General features: G+C 42.9%; 1 protein-coding gene and 1 long non-coding RNA gene across 13 annotated transcripts in view; one reads left to right on the forward strand and one right to left on the reverse strand.

Moving 5' to 3' along the window:
* Nucleotides 1-23,640, forward strand: part of ARVCF (ARVCF delta catenin family member) — a 248,060-nt gene that overhangs the window by 203,017 nt on the left and 21,403 nt on the right. For all 12 annotated transcript variants that reach the window (XM_015643618.3, XM_015643626.3, XM_015643623.3 and 9 more), the window contains one exon: nt 2,481-2,552. In XM_015643618.3, coding sequence (XP_015499104.1) covers nt 2,481-2,552 — 72 coding nt within the window. The remainder of the gene's footprint in view (nt 1-2,480; nt 2,553-23,640) is intronic.
* Nucleotides 12,184-23,083, reverse strand: LOC117245176. Its single transcript, XR_004499522.1, has 3 exons — nt 22,860-23,083; nt 18,991-19,175; nt 12,184-13,392 (listed from the first exon to the last, which is right to left on the reverse strand). It is a non-coding gene; the product is annotated as an uncharacterized LOC117245176 (long non-coding RNA).

Raw genomic sequence — 23,640 nt, forward strand, 5'->3', positions numbered from 1 at the left:
ACCAAATCCATTTGATTAATCAAGTAATTTGTAGAGTTGAAATCCCCTTGGTCAGAGTTGTGTGTTCTGTACTGCTGCCATTGGCAAGCAGCTGGCAGCTCATGCTTTGAACAGACGGGCTTTGGCCTGTGAGGTGGGAGTTACTCAGAGGGCTGAGAAACAAACCAGCAGAGGCTCCTCCAAACCAGTGTTTGCTGTCTGGCCCAGAAATAGAGAGACAGCAACTGAGGAGCCCAGAGCACAGGTGGAGGGTGCTGTCTTTATGAAAGATGGGTCAGTAAATAGGCAGCTGCTTTGGCATTCCCAGCTCAAAAGTAGCAGCCAACACTGCACTCCTGGACAATTCCTCCTTAACAAGTTGTGCAGACAGTGTTTACTAAACACTGCCACTGGGAAGAAGGGAACTCTTGCTGTGACATCTCTGTTCCACAGAGCTGATGGAAGTGCCAAACCAACCTTTAAATTACAGAGAGAACTTTCGAAATGAGTAGTTGTGTCAAGTAAGGTCTGGCTCTCTGAGAACATGTTCTGAGGTTTAAACTATCTAATGGCAAAGAAATGAAATTTGGGGTCATGTGAAAAAAGTTTGTCCTACTTGTACATAAGATGGAGTCACATTTAGTGGTTTGCTTTAAGTCTGTAATTTTTCCTACACTGACTTCCTTCCTTGAATGCTTTTTTCCTTTTAATTCCTTCTGCCCTGCTTTTTCCTGTCAATGCCCTAAGGGTCAACAGTGGTTTGCAGCAAGTAACTGGGTTCAGCTGCCATTAGGAAATGGGAAATGCAAAGTCCTTTGGTGATGTACAGCACTTTTTCTTTCTGGCATTTGATTCCCCAAGCAATGTGTTGCTCCTTTCACAGAGCAAAAAATTGTTGAAAGGCTGCAAAGTGTCACTGATTCCTGTCCCTTCGTTTAGAAAAGATACCTTTCAAGGAGTGCTGTGGTACCTGGCTGTGTGACCTTTTGGCAGCTTAGATGGGCATTTACATACTTTAGTGAAGGAAATTACTTCAGATGGGCAGAATTTCCAGGTGCATGTTTTGTTTTGCACAATAGTTGAAGTTGGCTGATATTCTGTGTTGGCATTTCAAAATAAAAGTGTGATTCCATCTCCTCTGAAAGAAAGGGAGAGGATGGAATATTACCTCGAGGGGGGGTTTCCCTCTTAGTGTTATTCCTAAATATTCATAACAGTATTTAAAAGCTCTAATTCTTCTCTGTACACTACTGATTATTTTTATCCTTTTGTCAAGAGGAAAGGTAGTGACCCATTGAATTCGCTGTGCATGTCCCAAACCCCCCTGCTGTAACAAGGCAAGGACTGGCCTTTCCCATCTCGTGACCTGTTGGCAGTGGAGACTCAGACTAATCTCCTCATTACATTTTCAAGGACCATTTTCCTGTTTGCTTTTAAGCAGCCTGACTGGTGGAGCTTCCAGCCCTTTCTGTAAAACCTCCATTAAGAGCCTGGTAGTCCCTGTGCAGAAGCCAATTCTGGCAGCTTAAATTGCATTGTCTGAATTCATCCCATCACACCTGCCTTCCCTGCTCTGGAGGGAGAGGGACTAAATAACTTGATTTTTCCCCCCTCAGAATAATTTGGGAAAGCTAAGCTGTACACTGCTGTCCTCAGAAGCCATGCAGATTCTTGCACTGCCTTCCCAGTCTCACTCTCTGCTGCCACTATTCCTCTGATGGCAATATTCCTCCTGCTTATCCCACAGCTTCCATGTGGGCTTACCCAAGGCAGTGTGTCTCCTTGGGGACATGGAAACTAACCCTTCCTTCCCCATGTGTTTACATAACCTTGAATTCTCAAACTAAAGTGCAGATTTTGTTCTGTTTTATGTAAAGGTTGTACAAATTAAAGCTGATGTAATAGTTTGGCACTGTTTCTTAGCAAAAGTACAGGATTATTTCCATTAGCCTCTAATAAAGAGCTAAAATGACACTTTGTTGATTGAAGGGCAATTCAAAGTTAAGTTGTTGGATGCTGTCTGTACAATATATTAAATCTTCCTGCCTGGTTGTTGCATTGAGAACAGAGGCTGCAAAGCAAAGCTGTTACGTTTTTTTGCTCTGCTGCTGAGTTTTTGCTTGAGCTAAGCTTCAGGTCAGAATTCCTCTGTGTAAACAAGTAAACACTGGGCTTCTGAGGGAGGGGCACAGCTTTGTCAGGGTGGGAAATGGCGCAATTTTCCAAGGTTTAAAGCACTCCTAAGAGTCTCTGAAATGCTAGTGCTAAGCATGTTTGCAGATCAATCTGAAAGCAGTGTGGGTATTGGTCCCTAAGTTTGCTCATGCTAAAACCAGAGCTGTGCAGCTGGACTGTGAGTCAGATACGTACAATTATGGGTAGCAGTCTGTGATTGATATTCTGGGTCTCTATCTTCTCCCATCTTGTAGATGCACATGACAGTAACTTACCTGTCAGTTTACTGACAGTCTTCTCCATCTGTTGTCTTCTTTTTTGCACAGGAAAGAAGAACGGAGATTTGGACAGGAATTTTGATACACTTGATTTGCCTAAGCGGTCTGAAGCAGCAAAAGGTAATGCTAATGTTTGTGCTTTTGGAAATAACAAGTAGCTTGGGAGCTGGAGGCTCTTAAAGGGATTGGAGACATGAGCTCTGATCTCTTTCTTTTGTAGTCAGTTAATTGAAATAATGGATGTATCTGTGCATGCTGTTATCTAGTGTTGAATACTGGATATGAATTTTTATCCAAGACTGCTGAATTGGTGGAATCTTATAGAAGCCGGTCTGATTTGGTGTTAGGTGATTGTAACTCTAGAGAGGGGTGAGTGCATGCTCTCCTCCTCTGTGGCTCCATCTGCAACCCACCTGCACCAGACCTGGCTGTAAGGAGTTGTGAAATGCACTCAGTGAGAGTACTTGGCACTAACCCTTTCCCTTCCCTGGCATCTCTGTCATTCTTCAACATTTTGTGGAATTGGGTGACAGCAGGGGCATGAGGATTTTTGCCTTTACTGATAGTCTGTCTTCCCCTGAACACAGTATTCCTTCCTGTCTGTAGTGAGAGGTACTTAGAGTTTTCCAAAATATAGGAGATTCACAGAAAAAATTCTTCTGCATTGTGCTTTTGTATTTCAGCTCTGGCAGAGGTAGAATCTTTCACAATCTGAATTCCCTTCTTGCATGCATGGTACTTTTTTAAATTGGAGATTAGGAGGTGATTTGGGATTTTGTCAGAATTCTTAAAGTATTGGATGGTGCTTTGAGATTTGCACAGGTTTTGATTTGAAATGTGTGCGATGTCTCTGCAAAGATCCAGCCATTGTCATGGCAACTGCTGCGGTGCCACCCTGTCAGCCTCACCTTAATGAGCTCTGAATACCCAGAACTACCTGAGTATTCCTCAGAAGAAAAATTTTAAACATTTCCTGCATCACATAGAGAATTTTGGAGAGTATAAAGAGGCAGTCTGACTTAGTGGACTTGGGATACCTGAATTCTGCTCTTTTGGTGACCTCAGTCCAGTCCACTTATCTGTACTTCAATTTCCTTGCTATTAACTGAGAGCAACAGCAGAGGCCGGGTCTGAGATCCTTAGAGATGTGCTGATAGTCAGTAATGGTGTAATAATTATACACACATATTGCTGCACTCACTTAAATTCACAGTGAAACTCTGATGATATGCAAACTAATCCTAATATGTAGATGAATCTATTTACAGACACCCTTTATAGTGGATGCAGTTTCTAGTCTTTTGCCTAAACACCGATTTTCATTTGGTGCATTAATGCACAAGATCTTCTGTATCTTGTGAAATAATGTAAGATACTGATGAACCTCTCAGAAGCCACAGTAGCATCCTATTTAGAGAGCTGCAGGAAACTTCTAACCAGCCTTCACTGGCTGCCATCAGTTCAGACTGGGAGCTGATTACAGTGCAGAGCAAGGAGGCACCTTTAGAGGATGCAGGAAAAGAAAGGAATGCAAAATACAGAAAAGGCTTCAGCATTTGCATTCCTTTCTAAATGCAATTGGAGTGTAGGTGCCACTAAAGGGAAAAGATGGAAATCAAGAATTTCTGCAAGGAAATGTGTCTTGCATAGCTCTATTTAAAATAAGATTAAAATCTTTCATCTGGCTCTGTTAATGGTAGAAGTGATAGTGCAGATCTGATGGGATATGTATCTGTCTCTGAGCTTATGCAGCTTGTTATAATATTCAGTTGCTAGAAGTCTTACACTCTTGAATAGGTTGTTTGATAATTTTGAGATACCCCCATTTAATCAAAGTCAAATAAAATACATATCTCTTGCTAGATAAGGTCAGGAGATTAATCCCACAGCATTTTGAAAGAAGCACTTTGACATGAATACAGGCACAAGTAACTATTGACTTTTGTGCTAAGAAAAAGCCAAGACAGTGATGCATTTTTGTTCACTTTTTTGCTGGTAGCTTCCTGCCAAGCATGTCATTTGCTTGAGAGTTCCTGGATACTAAAGGTTCTAACAAGGTTTGCTTGAACTTTAAATTGTTCAGTAAAATAAAGAAAATAAAATTGCAGTTTTAAAATCCTTAAGAGGTCTGGTCAGATGTCTTCTATAGAGTATAATTGGCTCTGATGAGATCAGCTCTCAGCTGAGGCAGAACCTCGTTACCAAGATGGAAAAATCATGCAAGTTTTAATGATCAAAAGCACTCAGATTGAGTGACATGATGAAGTGCTATTTCAAAAATCAACAATTATAGATTAATCTCTTTCATGTATTATTAAAGCCATATTAAAGTGAATTTTCAGCTGGAATCTTTGTGAGCAAATGAAATTGCAGTTGTAAGATTTGTTCATGCAATGCAGCAAATGAACATTGTGGTAGTTAACAAATATTGGGATGTAGTGATGTTAAGTGTCCTGTAATCTTACAGTCAACATCCATGCAGTTTATGTGGTGTCAAAAGATGTGGTTTCAAGAATTTGACATTATGGTTTCCCTACAAGGTACTCTTAGGTATGACCACTGAGCTTAATTGAGAGTATGTGTGTGATCACTTGAAAAACCATGGACTAGTAGCAGCAAACTAGTTCAGACCTATTTTCTATCAGCTCTGAATTACTTTATTGCTAGGAATCTCTGCCTGTCGTGCAGCCAAACATCATAAAACAAGAAACTCCTGTCAATTGTGGGTGGGGACTGGCTAGTGTCTGTGCAGGATGCAGAGGTTTCTCAGTCCTTCAGAACATCTCTCCTGCTGCTACAATATCTTAGGAGCATCTTCGTATCCTGAACAATCCAGAGGGTCCTGTGAGTTGCAACCTAGTTTACATGTTAATATTTCACTTCCCCCCCACCCCCAGAATTTGTTCTAGTGAGGAATGAATGAAGGCAGTTCTCTTTTTCAGCATGATGAACTGGAGTCTCTTCCTGATGGCTCCTGGTTTTTTAATGGGAATCAGCTTTTGCTGCAGCACATCATTTGAGCAGCCCTGAAACCACTGCTAAGCCTTTAATAATTTTATGTGCTAGGCATTCTGGCAGGGGAAAGCTTCCAGTTCAGGGTTGTTATCTGTGGTAAACTGGATAATGTCAGACAGGAGAACTTGCAGTGCTTTCAGAAGCTGTCTCATCTGATATTAAAAAATAAATGTATATGCCCTGGCAGTGTCCAGAGTACTCCTGTCCTCGTGAGGAAAGATTGTGAAAGAGAAGCTTCTTGTTTCCTCTTTGTTGAAAGGAGCTTATTTTTTTTTCCTGACAGTCAAAGAGAGAGAGCATAAATTTTGGGGGAAAGTGATATGAGCTTGAGAAGGGAACAGCACTAACAAGAAATTATGAATGCTGTTCTCAGAACCTTGCTAAATTTAGGACTTTCAAAAATTGCTGCTTCTGGAGAGGGGGAAGTCTTACTGAAATCCCTTCCCCAGTCTAAAGTAGGTCAGTGATAGTGGTGCCTCCTCTGCAGCGTGTTCTCTCCTGCACTACCACAGCGCTGATTTCTCCTGTGTACACATTAAATACATAGCATAGTACAACTCCTGTGCTTTGTTCACAGAGTACTTAATTTCTGAGCAGGAATAGTGGCAGGAGGCTCAGACACTGGGGGAAGATGAGGATTAATCATATATGTGCAGGGGAAGGCAGTGTCTCAGATGGCACTAACTCTGCAATAAGGTTTTCTGAGCAGAATCAGGATTGATGTGTGTCAGCCCTCCAGAGATGTTACAGAGGTTGTAACATTCAATCCTCCTGTGTGAAGGTGTTGGACTGTCCACCTCTGTTCCTCAGTGCTGGAGTATGGGAGGAGAAAGTCCAGAAGAGCACAAAAGTTTTTTTTTAATATGGGTTCAACATTAGGTTATTTCTAATTAAATCCAGACCTCTGTCCTGTCTGGTTTAAGCAGAGCTCATGGCTTGTTGTTTATGCGCACGTAGATCTGAGGGCAGAACAGTAGCTGCTCTCTGGAGCTTTGGGTGTTGAAGTTCAGCACTCATTTCAGTTTATCTCATTAGGGAGTTCAAAGTCTTCAGCCATAACAAGACATTTCAGGTACATTTCAGTCTGGTGGATGGGCTAGCTCATTCATTTTCTCCTTTAAAACAGTTATTAAGCCGCTTAATAATAAGAGTAATTTCTCTTTTCCTTTTTGATTACTTTAGTTCCATTTTAATGGGAACATAAGTTTAGGAGAGAGTTGTGCTGAAATACTGAACTAGTGTTAAAAATGCTAGTAATTGAAGAAGTCTATTTTATTGCAGTGGAGACCTCACAGAAAAGCTGAATTTATCGGAAGGCTTAGCTTTGTGTGTACACTTACCCTGGTCAGCAGACTATGTAGGCAGGGAATGAGATTTTGGATGAACTTGTCAGCAGGTGAATTTCTTCTTCTCCATTATCTGAAATCCTCAGTCACTTTCCATGTAGCCTCATGCTGATGATAGATTTTCTATTCCAGAAGGTGAGTGTTTAAATTCCCTTATAAATCTTTGTATTACTGCTCCAGGAAATTAGACTTCCTGGCACTGTCAGGGTAATGACTTTAACTTAGTAGATTACAAAAGTGCCAGCAATTTGTCTTCAGCTAAAGGCAACATGTAGTGGAAGGAGAGGGAAACTTCACTTTACTCTGGCTTTGGTTTGTAATTAAGATTGGCTTCAGTTCGCATTTCACTGCTGCTTTAATTTGCTTTCTTTAAATCTTTACAAGCTGACTCGAGCACACCTGCCCTTTCCAGCTCCCTTCCATCATTAATTTTGATTGTTGTATTGTGAATAAGTGAGTAGAACTGATTGATTAATGGCACCATCAAAACCCCTCCTGTGCCTGCTGGTGGAAATTCAGGGATTGGGAAGATCTCCTCTGTGAGAGCAAGTAACATGTTCTTGTATTAACATCTTTTGAGCATTTCATGCACGTTATTGAGAATTCTGATCAGAATTATTAAGTATCTCTTACTTCTGTTGCTTTCCTAAGCTTAGTATTTATTTTGGTCCCGTGTGTTTTTCATAATTTACAAAGCAGTGAAAGGTTTCTCATCTGTCTTCCAGTGCTTTGAGTCAGAGAGAATTTATTGCCTAGAATAGGAAAATTCCCATATGGAACCTGCCCTTGCCAAACTTTCTCTAATCTGGTACCTTTAAATTCCAGTTCTTTTTCCCAGTATTTTCAAGGAATTCAAAGCAGGCATCTGGATTTTTCTTTCTTGTGCACACACTCTTTCCAAAGCTGACTGCTACTTGTTCTGGAATCTTCTGCCTTTTTTGTCATAATATTCTCTGATTCTTATGTTCAGTGTTCTTGTTCAGAGATGGTGGACACGAGCATGAATTTCTCCCTGGCCTGCTGAGCTGTGCTCTACAGGTGAAAACTTTTCTATGATCTTTATGGATCTGTTAAATTTGAGTATGTAGAACATAAATTGTAAGTTTAGGGTTGCAACTGAAGGCTTTGAAAAATCATGTGGGGAGATGCAGTTGGCATGTGAGTTGCGGGTCCAGGAGTACTGTTCTGTCTCTGTCACATATTCTTTTCCCTTGGTAATACAATTCTGTCCTACAGTATTCTTACTTTGGAGACTGTAAGGAAACAAATATTTTTCTGGGAGAGATACTAAATTATATGACTGAAGCCCTGTACACTGTGTACAACAGTGCTGCTGAGACTCACAGCTCAGCTGAGTGAAGTTGAGTTATTCCACAAAATCATGTGAGACGAATTTGAGACTGTTGCAGGACCAGCTCTGGTGTTATCTGTCTGCTCAGGAATGTGAAGAATAGTTTTGGCTTTGCGTCCTGGTAATTGCTGCTGTGTTTGTCAAACCGTTGCTCTCTGGCTTCAGAGAGCGCCTTGACATTGCAGCCCTGAGCTGTGGCTTCCAGCCCCTTGTTCCATCCATGGGGACATCCAGGCAAAAATTGTGTTTGTAGATAAGACAGGCTAGATTCCTGGCAGGGGTGAAATGGCGTCTGTGAAACAGAAAAGCTCTTGCAGCTGAGTAAGGGAAAGCACATTGTTTGTGTGTGTGGACTGTGCAGTGAATGGCCCAGGTGAGAGATTGTGTCAGGAAGATTTCAGCTGGAGACTTGAAATAGTTCTGCTACATGGAGGATACAGAACCAATGTAAACTGAAGAAGAAATTCCAACTGTGATAGATGCCTCCCCACCCTCAGCATGGACACTTCATAGTGTGAATGTCTTTCAGATTTAGGTCATAAAAATTGGAAGTTTAAGCTGAGGGACCAGTGGGAAACAACTGCTGGGGCAGAGAGGCAGGAGGAGCAATAGTGATACAAGAATTCCATTCAGCTCTGTATTTATAGAAGCTGAAACTCTTTGTGAAGTCATAAGGTGGTGTTTCTTGTCCATCTCTTGTTTGGTTCTGCTATAATTCATTTGCCTGTAGAGCTCTTACTTGTCCCTTTGTCTTCTGTCTCTGTCTTAACAGCTAGAGGTCACGTGCAAGATGAGTTAGGACAACAGCTTTGCTTGTGAATCATTTCAGATTTTTCCTTCTGAATGAGAAAAATCTGACTCACTTCTAAGATACTTTGGTTATCTTGGAAACAGCTGTTTCTCTTCTTTATCCTTCTTTTGCATTCTCAAATGTTTCGTGTCCCTCAGCACATGAGGCGGAAAAGCTTACAGTTGGAGGCAAGATTCTCCCTCCCCACCTTTAGGTCCTTTCACCTCTGGGTGTAAGTCCTCTCATAGGACTATGAAGACTCCAGTAGTCAGCTTCCAGCTCCTTCTTGGCTGAGGCTGGCACCCAGGAATATAGATCCATTATAATAACCAGCAATATCTTCAAAAGACAAGAATCCCAGGTGGTAAATTCCCTTTCCAACTTGATGTGAATTTGTGGCCAAATTATAAGTGCACAGAAAATGAGATTTAGGCATCTTAAACAGGAAAAGCCTATATATACTTGCATAATAAAGTAGCCTATGAAAAACTAAACAGCAGGAGCTCCACTAGAGCACATGGTAATTACAGCAGCTAATAGGGAGATGGAGTGATCTGGAGCTTCAGCTAAAGACAGAGCTGGAAGAAGAGTCTCATTTTCTCAGTCCAGCATCGCTACTGACTTTCTGAGTGGCCTTAGGCAAGTTAATAGCATTTGGTTGCTGGGGTTGTAGTGAACCTGTTCATGAAGAGTCTGCTATTTCCACTGCAATCACTAGAAGAATCATTTCACCAAAATAATAGCTGGAATAATTACCTCACTAAAATAATTAGTGTTTTCACTGCTGCTGTGATAACCAATGCAAATGGAGTGCATGTGATATATTTGTAAAACAGCAAAATTCTGATGAAGTATGCTGTATCCCAGCTGTTGCCAGCAGCACAGTGATAGAAAAATTAAATAAAAACATCATTTCAGTTAAAGGTGGATGGTAGAGATTTGCCCCAGTGAGATACTGTGGGAATGGACTGAGGCATTCATGTTACAGAGAGAATTTTGCGAATACATAATACTGTGAATTGTTTTCTGCTCTCACTATTCATATTGCACTTACTGTGTTTTTTTATTCAGAAGTTCAACTGCATTATTTATGATGCTTTGTATAGAAAGGTGTATACATAAACCAGTGCATAACTGAAAACCTTGGTAAGTTTTACTGCCCAGCTACATTTACTTGAGTTACAGCAATATATGCTCTCTGGCAATGCAGCATCTTAACTCTTCAACCACTGATTGGATTTTCATGTCACTTGGCTAATACTTCGGATGAAAAATAGTTAATGTTGGAAAGCTATAGTTGTCAGTCATATGTTTTTAATTTTCACAGCTTTTCCTGTACTGTTTTCCCTGCTGAGAATGGTAAATTCTCTTCCCTCCCTACATTTCAGGTTGTGTATATATTTTTGCATGTCTCATTTAGCATTTCTATTCTACAAGTAATTCTAATTGTTACTCTAAAATAGAATGCTTGTTATTACAGAGCATAGCTCATTATACAGATGCTGCTCCAGGACTGTTTATAAAATTAGAATGTGCCAAGAAAGCCTGCCAGGAATAAAAGCAGGAGTTGATGGGAAGGTGCTTATCCCTCATAACTGTAGCTGCCTCAGTCTTGGGACTCAGTCACTGCAGTGAAAGACTCCATCCAGCCATCTATCACTGTTGCCTTATGTCAGCTTCTTCCACACCACTTAGTTTCGGTTAAGAAACAATAACAATGAAATTTCTCAGCATTCCCCCCCTCCCTTTTAGCATAAGCGTAAAAAATGAGATGATCCTTTGAAGAGGGGTACGAATCCGAAAGTTTGTCTGGTTGGCCAGCCGGTATCGCCAGGAAGCTCAGGGAAGAGGAACTCAGCTTCTGTTGGAATTCAGAGATGAAATTTCATGTCAAAATCAATTACAGAAACCTTGTTGCACAAAGTTACGGTTGTCTCTGGTGTCCATCAAAAGTACGGCAGCAGAGTTGTGCTGACGAAGCTGCTTGACAAGTTAAGAGAACTGCAGAACGTTTCAGAACAGCTGAGGCAGGAAAGTGGTGTAATGTTGATTTAAATCCCTTTCCAGATTTCCAGAAATAGTAGCAACAGAAGCAAAGGAGGTAGTTAGAGCTCCGGGTGAGTGCTCTGAAGGCTGTGCCTTTAGGATTAACCAGAATGTAGATTTCGGAGAGCCCGAAATGACTCGGTACTTTCAGAACTCAGCACTAGACAGACTTCACTTGAATCTCACTGAAAACATTGTCCCATCTGGCATCCTTCTGCCCGCAGAAATGGAGGCTAATGCCACATAATTGGGCATTGGAGCAGGTTCCTCAGAGAGGTTTTGAAGGGTTCTTTGTCATTGAAGGATTTCAAGACCTGACTGGACAAAAGCATAATAGCTTGGTCTGATTTTGGCATTGAGCCTACTTTGAGGAGGAAGCTGACCCAGGTGACCTCCCACCTTCCCTTTCAGCCTAGTTGTTCTGTGTGCCTCTCATTAACTGATTACAGAGTCAGCCAGGAAAAGTATGTCTACATAAAAACAGCACATTTTCCCAAAACAACTTAATCCCCAACTGGTGGATTAGGTGACTCAGATGAGAAGAATGAGAAAGTCCATTTGCCCATGGAACCTGAGAAAGGAGCGTATATACAAAATTGAATGTATCAGGTTACACCTCAAGATAGGGCTTATTTCAAAGAAAAATATATTTTAGTAAGAATATGTATTTTACTGGTGCCAGTGTAATAAATGATGGAATCCTCAGAACACTCAATAATCAGCCTTTGAGGGTCTGCTTATAACAGCTAATGATGGCAGAGAGAAAAGGGAATGAAAATCAAATAGTTGTGTGATTCTGAACTAATTGCAAATTGTACTAGAGATCAGGCAAGGAGACCTTCCTTGCTGTGCAGCCAAGGCAGGGAGGTACATGCATTTTTTCCACTTTTGCTTGAACAGTATTATAGTTAATGGAGAGCTTTAATCATAGAGTTAATCTGAAAATTAAAACAAACTGGAATGTCAAATAACCTGGGCATTTTAAATTGCAGAAGCCACTGATGCTCATTAGTAGGGCTGAAGCTGCAGTCATGTTTTGCAGAAGATCAAATAAAGAGAATCAAAAAATTAAGACTTCCGTTTTCTCAGCATTAATTTCCAGTGAGTGTACCTGCACAGCTGCTGCAGCCCTATTATCTGACTCATTACTTTGTAAACCACTGTGAGATATCTTGAATGTGAAAACTGCTATGTAGAGCCATATTTATTTCTGTAACCCCAAGTGCTCTGCTCAGGCTTAAAAGCTCTGGCCCCTCCCTTCTCCACCATGACAGGGGAATTATAGGACTTAATGTGCCATATACCTCTAACTGTGGATTGAAGAAAAATGACCTTGAACTGAGAGGCAGGCATTTTACATGGTAAAGCAGTCACTTAAATTTACCTGTCAACTGGAGGCGGGGGGAACCTTACCTCTGCATGGTTTAGAAAGCAGTGTCAATCCAACTGCTGTTTGCTCTGAACCCACTGAGAGCTTGATTGCTGACCCAGGCATTTCCAGATGATCAGTGAGAATGTTGATCAGTATGTGGTAGAAAAAGCGTTTTTATTTCGGCCTCACAGACCATTAGTTTCAGCCCTGAATTTTCTGTGTCTTGATCACAGGGAAAATTGGAAGTCTGTAATAGCATGAAATGTTATTTGTCTGTGCAGGAATAGACTCTGATTCAGGCAGATCTAGAAGGAAGCAATGTGGAGAGCAGTCCTTGCACTTGGTGTCCAGTTCATTCGTATTTTGTACACCTTGCCATCTCTTTATTAAAAATCAGGTTGCTTTTGTCGGAGATGTCTAGAGCAAATTTGTGGGTTTTTTTACCAATAGCCTCAGTAAAGTGCAAGGACCAGCACACTGTGATGGTGCACTTGTGCAGGGGGGCCCTAGATGAGCAAGACTGAACTCATGTGGGAGGGGAGAGGGGGCACCACTGCTGAGGTGAGTTGTGCAGTTAGAGGGCATTTCAGTGGCACAGCTGGGAACAGAGATGAGATTTCCTGATTCCTGAAGCAGTATCTTAGCTTGCTCATGCTAGCAAGCCCACTCCATTTAGAGATGTCATTTCTTTTTGTCCCTTGTACAAAGCCAGAAAGAACATTTAATCTAATGAGTTTTGTTTTGCGACTTCTGAAATCACAACCAGCAAATCTGTAATCACGATTGAGCATATAATTGCATCTTATCCTGCTGAGAGCTTAAAAATAATGAGCAAGAAAAACATTTCCAAAGACTTATTCAGAGTGTGAGGGAGCAAGAAGAAGGTCTAGAAAGGATCTGCCTTACCTGGAGTGTCCCCAGTGACCTTTAAACACTTAGGAAATTGGAAGCCTGCATTCCTTGCAGATGCATGTTGCCCGCTCCCCGTTCGGGGCTACTTTTCACATTGAGTAATAAAACGAGAAAGCACACGAGGCAACCTGCAGGTGTGTGAGAGAAGAGATGGAAGTGGGAAGGTTGACTGAGGTGTTGTGTTCTTGGCACTGTGTTCAGAATTTCTCAAGGAATGAAAATTCACCAGGGGTGTTAGAAGCATGAGACCTAATCCCATTTATTCAGTTACACGAATGCTGCTCCTGGGAGAGTATTTCAAGTTAGTGATAGTGTCCAAAATGTAAGACTTGGGAAATGCATGTGTGACTTGGATTTGGGCAGTTCCACATGATTTTGCTTAATAGTTAAATTCTGACAAGCACATCCCTTCCAAATCCAGTGTCCCTGCTTGCTGAAAACACTGCTGAGATTAAACCCATGGACAATAAACTGTATTGGCATTTTTCTGGGTGGCTGGATCCTGCTTTCCATAAAACACTAAATATTTGGTGCCAGTTGTTTCCCCAATAGGCACTGGAGACCCTCCACACAATAGGAGACCTATTTCTGCATCAAGCTCTGTGGACTCTTGTGGCTCATGAGAAGCCATCAGGGCATTCATAACATTGTCTTGCATGGAGAAATGGGTATAGGCCCTAACATGATGGAAATTTCTACACTCCTGAGGAAGTATCTCACCTTATTTGCATTTATACTGACCTTTTCAGAGTTTTCTATAGGCATGAAGAACCTCCACAGTAAATGTCAGCTTCTGCTTAGAATCTTTTACATGGGTAATTTTAAGCTCAATTTTTAATTGCATAATATTACCATAAGAAAGCTGCATTGAAAATGAAAGCTCTCCAAGACAAAGTGGCTGTTGGTTTGGGGATCTTTTCACTGTTTTAAAGGCGATGTGGTTTTATAGAGGCTGTCAGAGTTGCTTTGAGGTAATGTCTGCTGTGGCTTTGTTGCAGAATTTCTCATATGATTTCCTACTGCTTTATGAACTCAGGACATTGCTGTGGGGTGGTGAAGATGGGACAGGCTGCAGTTGGATGCTGTGTAATGTTCCCCCTTGCCTCTTGAAAAATGTCTCTGTGCTCCCTCTATTCATTGCAGCAAAGTATCTCATTCATTGCTACACTCTGGGGCCCCAATCCCTTCTCTTTCTTAACTTGCAAATAGATTTATTTGTGGTGGTATTGTGTGTGTGCGTTTAGCCAGCTAAGACTTCAGGGAGCTACCTCTCTCCAGATCATGTTGTCTTACCTCACATTTTAGTCCAGCTTCAAGTTTCACAGCAAGATCTGTGTTTCCAGGAAATCTATTATTCTATAGGCAGAGCTGGTTTTGTGTCAGTTCTGCCTGTGATTATCCAATATTCAGGCAGTGCACTGAACAGCAGGTGGGTTTATATTTAATAGAAACTTCCCTGGCTTTCCAGAAAGCTGCAGAGAGCGGTTGGCAGGAAGAGGGAGAGTACCTGTTCTCTCAGTACTTTGATGTGATATGTTCCAGTGTGTCCCAATTTAAACGAGGGAGGAGCAGCAGCATCTTCTTTTGTCTCTCATCATCTGTAATCCATGCCTGGATGCTTTGAGGATGAGTGCAGAATCTGTTCTTGGAGGCATTAATGTCTCTAGCTTACACTGAAATCCATGAGAATTAAGTACCCAAATATGGTACCTTTAAAAAGCTGGGCTGCAAGGTCCATTTTTTTTGTTAGAGAAGTTAAAGAAAACCTTCTGTGCTACTTCCACTCTGGCCTGACATTCATTTGACATTGAAAACATCAAATTCTTTTTCTTGGATGCTTGGGAGATACTTGCCTGACAGCAGCACAGTGACTGTAATTGAGACAGATTAGAGGCACTGGGCTGCCTTTGGGTGCATGAGGCAGCCTTCATGAAATGGAGAGAGAAATTGAAACACACTTTTGACTTTGGAAGCTGGAGCAGGGACTAATTAGCAATTTCAGGACACAAACAGGATTGGAGGAAGTGTTTGGGTTGGCGTATAATAAATTATTTATTAACATGAGGGAGTCTTTCCATATGGCAGTTGCTTATAAAATGCTTATAAAGGCAGGATTGCAGGACTTTGCAAGTAATGAACCAAACAGGCTTTGGTCCCAGTGATTAGGAGTCACTGACCTTTCATTTCTGCAGGCTGAGACTGGACCTGGTAGCTTTTGCTCAGCTTGGATTCTGATATGCTTCTCCCAAAAAAGATTAGTTGTTTATATCCAAATATTTTCTTCTTACTGGGACGTATTTTGAGATGTTTGATGTTTCTGTGAGGGTATATCCACTGGAGAATAGAAAAATTTATTCTGCCTTCTTATTTGAGGAATTCAAGCTGTGGAGTTCTGCAGCCCTTCACTGCCTTTAAGCAGACAGGCCTCTAACAAGCAGCTGAATTGATATGAATAACCAAATACCTGTGTAATGGCTTATGACCATTTATGAGACTTTCTATAAAAATCATGATGAGCGGTGGAAGTATAAGAAGACTCAGTGAAGCATGAGTAACCCAGAAAGAAGCTTTCAGTTTGGCTTCTAAGCATATTTCAGTGTGCACGAGCTCTGGAAGAGTTGGGTTGGGTTTTTTTTTTGACGTTATTTTTCCCTTGGCACTGAAGATAAAACCCAGACGTGCTGTGAAGGGGAGAACCTGACAGGTGCCAGCCCAAGTGGAAATGCTGTCAGTCGATCCTTGTCTGTTGCAGCTCCAGCTCTGATCCACCCAAGCACTTGTCAGGACCATGTGGGCTTTCAAATCCGAGCAGGAGGTCCCTCAGCAGCAGGAATGTTTTGAAGCACAGTCAGTGGGAACCCCCATAACTCCCACACCTGACAAAGTAATCCTGTTCCTGTAAATTCCTGAGTGATGGAGGATTTGGGTTTGCCTTGCTAGCCGGTTTTAGTGCCAGCACCCCAGTGCGTAGCAGCACAGAAGGGCTGACCAGAGAAGGTGCTGTGGGTCCTCCCACACCTCAGCTCACCACAGACCTGGTGGAAACGGCATCTGTGCACATCTGGAGGAGCGGGCTGCTGTGTGCAGGCAAAGCACTCGTTACTGCTGCAGCCACCCTGAGCCCAGCCTGGCTCCAGGGCTGCAGGCTCTCCTTCCCTCAGCTGTGGGCTCTGCGGAACCCCCTCGCACTTCTGCACTCCGAGTGCTGCTTCTGCCTGCTGCTGCACCCCACAGCTCCACTCCACAGCTCCTCACAAGCCTTGCTCCACTGGGCTGCTGTGGCTGGCCCCTCAAAAGGGAGGGGAGGGCACTTGGTAGGACCATGCCTGGCCTCGTGATCCAGCATGTTTCATACACCATCTTGGAGACAGGCAGGAAGATGCTTCAGAGATGTGCAGAGGTAAGAAAGAGTTTTTTGTAGTTTTTCTACCTTTCTTGCATACGTCAGTATTTAATGTCTGAGGCTGTGTGGATATTTCAACTAAATATGCATTACCATGTAGGGTTTTTTATTTTGTCATGCAGCTGTCTGCTGGAGTGTTTCTTCCCTTTGCTGTTCTTCTCTATTTGCTGGTGTTTTATGACAGAGAGTTTATAAAGCTATTCAGTATCTCAACAGTTCTAAATAAAGTCAGACTATTTTTAATAAAACAAATATGCTTAGGTGGCATCTGGAGCCAAGGGCTAAAGAATGATTCCTTTTGCACTAAGTTTTTCTCTGCAGACAGGTTTCTACTGAGCTGGGAGGAAGCTAAAAGCTCGTTAGCTTCCTGGAGTAAGAGCAGCCGATTGGCATCTGGAACTGCAAAGCTGAGTTTTACAGGGGCTTGAGGCCAAAAAAGGGCAATTTGGAACACATGATCCTTGGTTAAACACACACTGAAGACCAGAGGAAAGAAAATGGTAGGCTCAGGCAGCCACAAGTTAAAGAAAGGAGTCCCTTAATAGTGCTGTTGATTTTCAGTGATGAATCCAGTTCTGAGATATTTTTGTGTTATGATACTAACAGCAACACATTGTATTTTACTACTGGACATTGCTGTGGTGTATTTTTTTTCCTAATGGGCTTTCCTTCAGGGAATCACTCAGTATCTTTCTCTTTAATAAGCACATTTTAGACACTAAGCTCAAGCCTTCTGATGGTTGGGCTGGACAATTAGGCATCTGCACTAGTCATGGCAGTGAAAAGATTCTCAGATTCTCAGATCCCTTCAGCTGCACCACATGGCAGCTCTGATCAGAAAGCTGTATTGTGCTTTACAGATCTTGGGTGAGGGTTGTAAGGAAAATGGTTTTTGCCTGCATCTGTCTCAGTTCAAGGAAAAGTCCCAGAAAACACACATGTTCTGGAATGAATACATTAATACACAGTTGAAAAAACACATTAGTTTATCTTATATGGAAAGTAATAATTTTCCTCACGTTCCCAATCCTCATTAACTTTGCCAGCCATCTTTTTATTTCTTTTGTTCCTTTGGGAAAGCTTAGCTAAATAGAAGAGGGTTGCAGTGTGCTCCAAGAAGCAGTGGCTTCAAGCCTTTCCGAGGCAGAGAGTAAGTAAGCATGTTCAGGCCTAGAGGTTCCTCCACTTGTACCCTTTCCCCATTAGGAAGATAGGGCCACTTTCCACCTGCTTGTAGCCAGGTGAGGCATTCTGTAGTGTCACTTCCTTACTGCATCTTTCCAGAGCTGCAGTTGGGAAGTGATCTCTGGCAATGCTATGGGACAGATTATTGTGGCATCCCCACATATTCTTGGCTGGAGTTTGCAGCTCTGAGGTCAGTAAGTTGACAGTTCCTGAGCCTCTCGACATTTTCTACTGCTGTCACTGGCCCAGGAGCCAGATAAGCCAGGTGGGTTGGGCAGTGGTCTCCTTTCTGGAGAGGATTGTGCAGTCCTTGGAATTGCTTTTGCTGGCTAAAATGGAGTGACAAAATAGAGCTGTTTGGTGACACTCGAAAGGAGACGCCCCTCGGGGCATGTGAGCAGTCACCAAGCACTGCCATCTGGGTTCTTTCAGAGAGGAGAAAGAAAACCAGTCAGTCATGTAATTCTGGGCCCTTGCAGAGACAGGAGCAGACATAACAGAAGCACCCATGGCCAGCAGGAGCAGCAGCAGCACTGAGATCTAAAAGAATAAGCATGGATGTTTGACCTTGTCACTGTTGTTCAAATATCCCTGTGATGTAGCAGACAGCATCTGGAAATTCAGGTTTTCCCTTCCAGGGAAACAGAACGTGATCAATGACACGCTTGATATTGATCTTGTATGCATGGGCCGGATTGCTGTCTGTTTAAGACCTCCCCAGTGCAATTCACATCATCACTGTGCCCAGCTCCTTTTGGTATCAGCTGCTAGAAGTGTGAGCCCAACCAGGAAGCTTCAGGAAGGAGCTTCCCTGAAGGGAGCAGGCAGGATTGCTCACATCTAGAAGCTGCTCCCTTGGCATATTGATCTGCTGTCAGTGAGTTCACCAGCCTGATAAGCATAATCAGTCTTTTGTCTTAAAACACTGTGGTGTTTGAGGCAAGCATAAGGGGAAACCAGTAAGAGACAGTCCCCTGGGAACAGCCTTTCTCCAGGCCAGAGGGTGTTCATCCCTAGCTTAGAGTCCCGCATGTGCCTGAGCTGCCAGAAATTCCGTACTCCAGCATGGCTGGCAGTATCACACTGTGAAACCCTGCAGAGCTGGCAGACCTTTGATGCAAATTAGTTTTGTACTCACGTATGTGAACCAGGATTTTGAACCAAGTCCCACTTTGAGATGTTGCAGTGGTGATGCAGGGCCTGGGCTGAATTCTGGGAGCTTGCAAACACCATGGTAAGCTGGTGGTGGGAAAGGGGGACCTGTCACTCCAAATGGTTTGCATTTGATATGTAGCTCACAGCTCAGAGACTCCAGTGTGTGCTCTGTGTGCAAGAGAGAGGGAGAAAATGTTATTTAATGTTTGATTTTCAGTTACAAACTGCATTTCAAAACAGATTTGCTTTTGGAATAATATGATTGTCCTGTTCCCTTTAAAAGAAAATGCATTCAGCTATCACTGTGAAGTAAATAAAAATAACTTTGGATTAGAGAAGCTGGTGAGAGAGCAGTGTTAACATTCCACGTACTGTGCTGAGAGTCTCCAAGGTCAGAGGCAAGTCTTCTGGGACTGGGGTAAAGGAAGCTATTTACATGAACTCTCCATTTTAATCATGCAGCCAAAGGACTTAACGTTAATTCCAATCCAAAGTATTGTTGCTTGTAACAATAGTGTTTCTCAAAAGCAAACAAAAACCATTGCCAAAGATGACCTAGAAATGCTTAAATGTGCTGCAGTTCACCCACGTGTCTCCTCTCCCTGCGGGTGCAGACCTTTAGCAGCTCTCCCATCCCTGCATCAGCCTGGCTGCTGGGGATTCCCTGTGCTTTAGTGACAGCCCTGCAGGACAGAGCACTCCCCTTTTGAAGCAGTGGCTTGGGTTGTGCTCCAGTTATCTGCAGCAGCTTTGAGATTCTTATTAAGCATTGGTCCTCCAGAGCCTTTGCTACTGAATAGTGAGGAGAAAAGGCTGTTAATGGAACATGTCGGGTTGCAAAGAGATTTAGCTGCATATGTTTGGAAAAACCTTTGTATTGGGCAGTGTGTCAAACACTGTTGGGAGAAATGCTGCTTGCAGGTTCTTTGGAAAGGGAAGATTGTAGTAGCTCTAAAATGTATGGTCACAGAAAACAGAATTGCTGGAACTCACACAGGACCAAAATGGATTGTGTTTAATCGAGCCACCTCTTTGTTGAATTGCATATTCTTTGGATATGAAGTGGGATGTGTAACCAACCTTGTACAAATCACACTCTGTAAGAAGGTACTTTGATGACAGCTTGTGGAGCTTGGGAAGTGTAAAGACTAATAGAAATAGCCAAAGACAGTTTGCTTTCCCAGGCATCCTTTCTTTCTCCTGCACTGCCTTGTCCTCCATTTCCTTTCCCTGCTGCCTTTCTGTCTTTCCTACAGTCACCCTAGCTCCCTGTGTTGTTCTTCTGCATACCTCACTCTTGCTAGTGCTGGTAACATTCCTGCTACATCCTTTGGGCTGGGGGTTTGTTTGCTTCCCTTTTTGAGTAGTGTGCCAGTGGTAGGAGTACACGGTAAGGTGGGAAGACTTTACATCATTTTAGAACTTGGTTATGACTTAATTGGAAGGTCACACATTGTGGTGTTCGTTTCCTGAATAGAAAAACTCTTCTTAAGCATTCCCTCAAGCCTGATTCGAGTCTCATGTGTCCCACATTATCTGGTGGTTTTTCTTTTCAATACTATTCAAAGACTGTTCTGTCTATCCTCCAAGCTGCTGGTCAATGGTGGATGCTGCATTTGTGATTGAATCTCTGCAGTAAGCTCAGTACCTGTCCTGACTTGTGTTGTACCTTGAAGTGAAAGCCACAGGGACTGTTCAGAACTTTGCACCTATTATTTCATCTTCATTCATTGCAGAGTTTGCTGTGCCTCTGCCGTGTGACACTCAGTATTCTGCATGTATCTGCATTCTCCGGCAGCTATGCCAAGCGTTTGGCTCTGTTGGAGCTGGCTGCGTTCTCGCTACTGTTAAGCCTTTCAATTAGAAGAATCTTGCAAGTTTATGTTGGCATTCCAGCTGCTCTGTGCACTGGGTGCTGAGGCACCGTGTACAGATGGAATGGAGCTGATGGGTCAGGTTTTTTAAGGATCTGATTCCTGGTTTTACAGAAGTAACCAGCTGCCTCTCTCAGCCTTCTATGGGGCTTTTCACGTAGTCTGCTGTAAAACCACACCGCAGGGTGAGGGGTTCCTGGGAGGGGAGAATTGAGCTGCAGGATTGATCTGCTGCTGAAGTGTTCTGAAAACATTTTTTGTAGCAAATACTTCTGAGCCCTGGTTTAGACCTTGCAGACAATGAGCTGCACAGGCTGTGGTGAAGGTACCGGCTGGTTGTCAGCAGAGGGCAGGATCCAAGCTTGGAATGTGGAGCTTTGCTTTGGTGCAGATTCTGAGTGTTTCTTTTACTGTCACGATGCTTTTCTCTGTTTTTTTTTTTTACTTTATTTTATTTTGGTTTTGGCTTTTGGCTGGCAGCTTCCTGGTTGATGAGGGTGATGCTTTTTCCGTGTGCAGAGTCTGTTTTCGGGTGACCTTGCAGGGGAGGTGCGGTCTGGGTTCCTCTCGCTCCATCTGCCGGCGCTGCAGGTGCGGCTCTGGGCGAGCACAGCGGCCCCAGAGCTCCCGGTGCCCGCAGCCCCTGGGCTCTGTGGGCTGGGAATGCACCTCCTGCTGTAGTGGCATCCCAGAAGGAGTCCAGGTGCGGCTGCATCTTCTGTCGGGAACCAAAGTGCAGTAAGTGGGAATTGCCTCTGCACACTGCAAGAGTGAGTGGCTGTCAGAGTTCAGTGATTCCACAGACACACAGCCCCTCGGTTTAGGAGTTGCTTGGGTTTTTTCTACGGTGTTGCCAGCATCCTTCCAGCTTCCTGTGAAATTTGACAGTTGTTTTAAGCATCAGTCCAGAGGTTTGTGTGGATAGAAAATGAAGCACTTTATTTCTGCTGCAGCAGCAGGAGATCTCTTGTCTGTCTAGCATCCACATGTGTATAATTTCCCATGCCTGTGGTGGGGTAATAAATTCTAAATTGTACAGGTGGTGAAGGGGAATAGGTTTGGCAGCCTTGTTCCAGAAAGAGTTGTCTGAATTTGGGATTAAGTGAGTGTATCAGAGATAGGCACCTGGTGCAGTATCTTACATTATTGCCAGAATGTAGCTAAGTATAGGCACAGGATCAGCATTGCCAAGATGAAAGCAAATAGTTTTGTGGAGGAGATTAATCCAGGAGCTGCTGCATCATTCTCAGCATGGGGACTGAGGGCTGAAGGGATGGAGATGGCTAATCAGCCCCAGCTAATTCCTCAGGTGTTTTCCATTCAGGATTCAAATTGCTGTCTGTGCTGTCACTGTTCTCTGGGCAGATAATCTACTTGCCATGTGCCTGGTAGTGTGAACTTCACACAGAACTAGTCCCATTTCCCAGCTTTGAGCAACTCTGCTGCAAAAAAGCTCTTTTTACTATTTCTCAGAAAGATGAGACTGCAGTGTGTTGGAGATGACTCTAATATGGAAGATACTCCTCTGTGACACATTCTTCTTGTTGGTAGCTGGGGGAATGCTTACACACTGTAAAAGGTCTGATTCTCGCAGTGACATGAGTGTCCAAGGCATTTCCCTGTTTCTCTAAAAGCCAAAAGCTAATACAGTGAACTTGTTTGCTTTGCTTTTTGCAATGAACGAAGCAATAAATAACTTATCCCCATGCTTTTCCAGGAGTAAACAGTGTAGATTGCGACACAGCACAAATCCATAACCAATGGAAAAATCTCATTTTTTCCAGGAAGATTATCTTTTTAAGGGCAGGGCTGAATCTGGGCTATAATTAAAGCAGCTTTTTAAAGAAAAAAGAAAAACAGTGGATGTTTTTCTTGTTTGATGTATTCTCCATCACTAATGACCCTCTTTTCTCATTTCTTCTATCCATTTTTAAATGGGTGTAAGGAGTTAGCTGTATATTGCATAAAGTAGCATTACCTGAAAAAATAATTAAGATGATCTCGAAATTAAGGAAATCAGTTTTGAAAAGAAGCAGGTGCTTAATGGAGGTGAGACCAGCTGTGCTTCCCAGGAACGTGCTAGAAGCGCTTCATGGAAAAATGTGCAAGGCCTCCATGCAACACTGGAAGGAAATGTATAATAATTCAGACAAATTGCATCCTATAAATAGCAGAGCTGGATTCATTAGGACAGGAGGCAGATGGAGAAAATATAAAACTTGTTTGTTTCTTTTTAAGGCACTATAATGCTTATGAAAAGTGTCAGCTTGCTGTCAGAGAGGGAAAACCCTCCAGTGCAGCTGCAACTTTCTCGTTATTAGTTTCTCATCCCTGCTAATGAGCAGCCACCATGAGGGACATTCTTGGTGCTTGGCTTTAGCAGCTCCTGCTGCCTTTCCCTGGCATACCCAGGCTGACTCAGAAGAGCTGCAGTGCTGGGAGAGAGGAGCAGGGGAGGCAGGAGGGAGGACAGAGCTGTGTGTGGTGTGTAGCACTCACTGACTCTGTTTGAGACAGGTGCCAATAGGGCAGAGGCATAAATGTAGTTGGAAAGGGGGGGTGTGGAGTGAGGTGGGAATCCTCCACCACCTGCTAAGGAGTTATGCCCCAAAGCAGGAAAGTACTGGTGGTTGGTAGAGAAAATGCTGTGCATTATTGAAGAGAGAAGGTGAAGGCATTTTTGAGATGCTCTTACGTTAGAAAGTAGGAAAAAGGAGAGGCTTCCATGCATGGAGAGAGGTAATGACAGAGAGTGGGTG

The sequence above is a fragment of the Parus major genome, chromosome 15, assembly GCF_001522545.3.
Source record: "Parus major isolate Abel chromosome 15, Parus_major1.1, whole genome shotgun sequence".
Taxonomy (NCBI): domain Eukaryota; kingdom Metazoa; phylum Chordata; class Aves; order Passeriformes; family Paridae; genus Parus; species Parus major.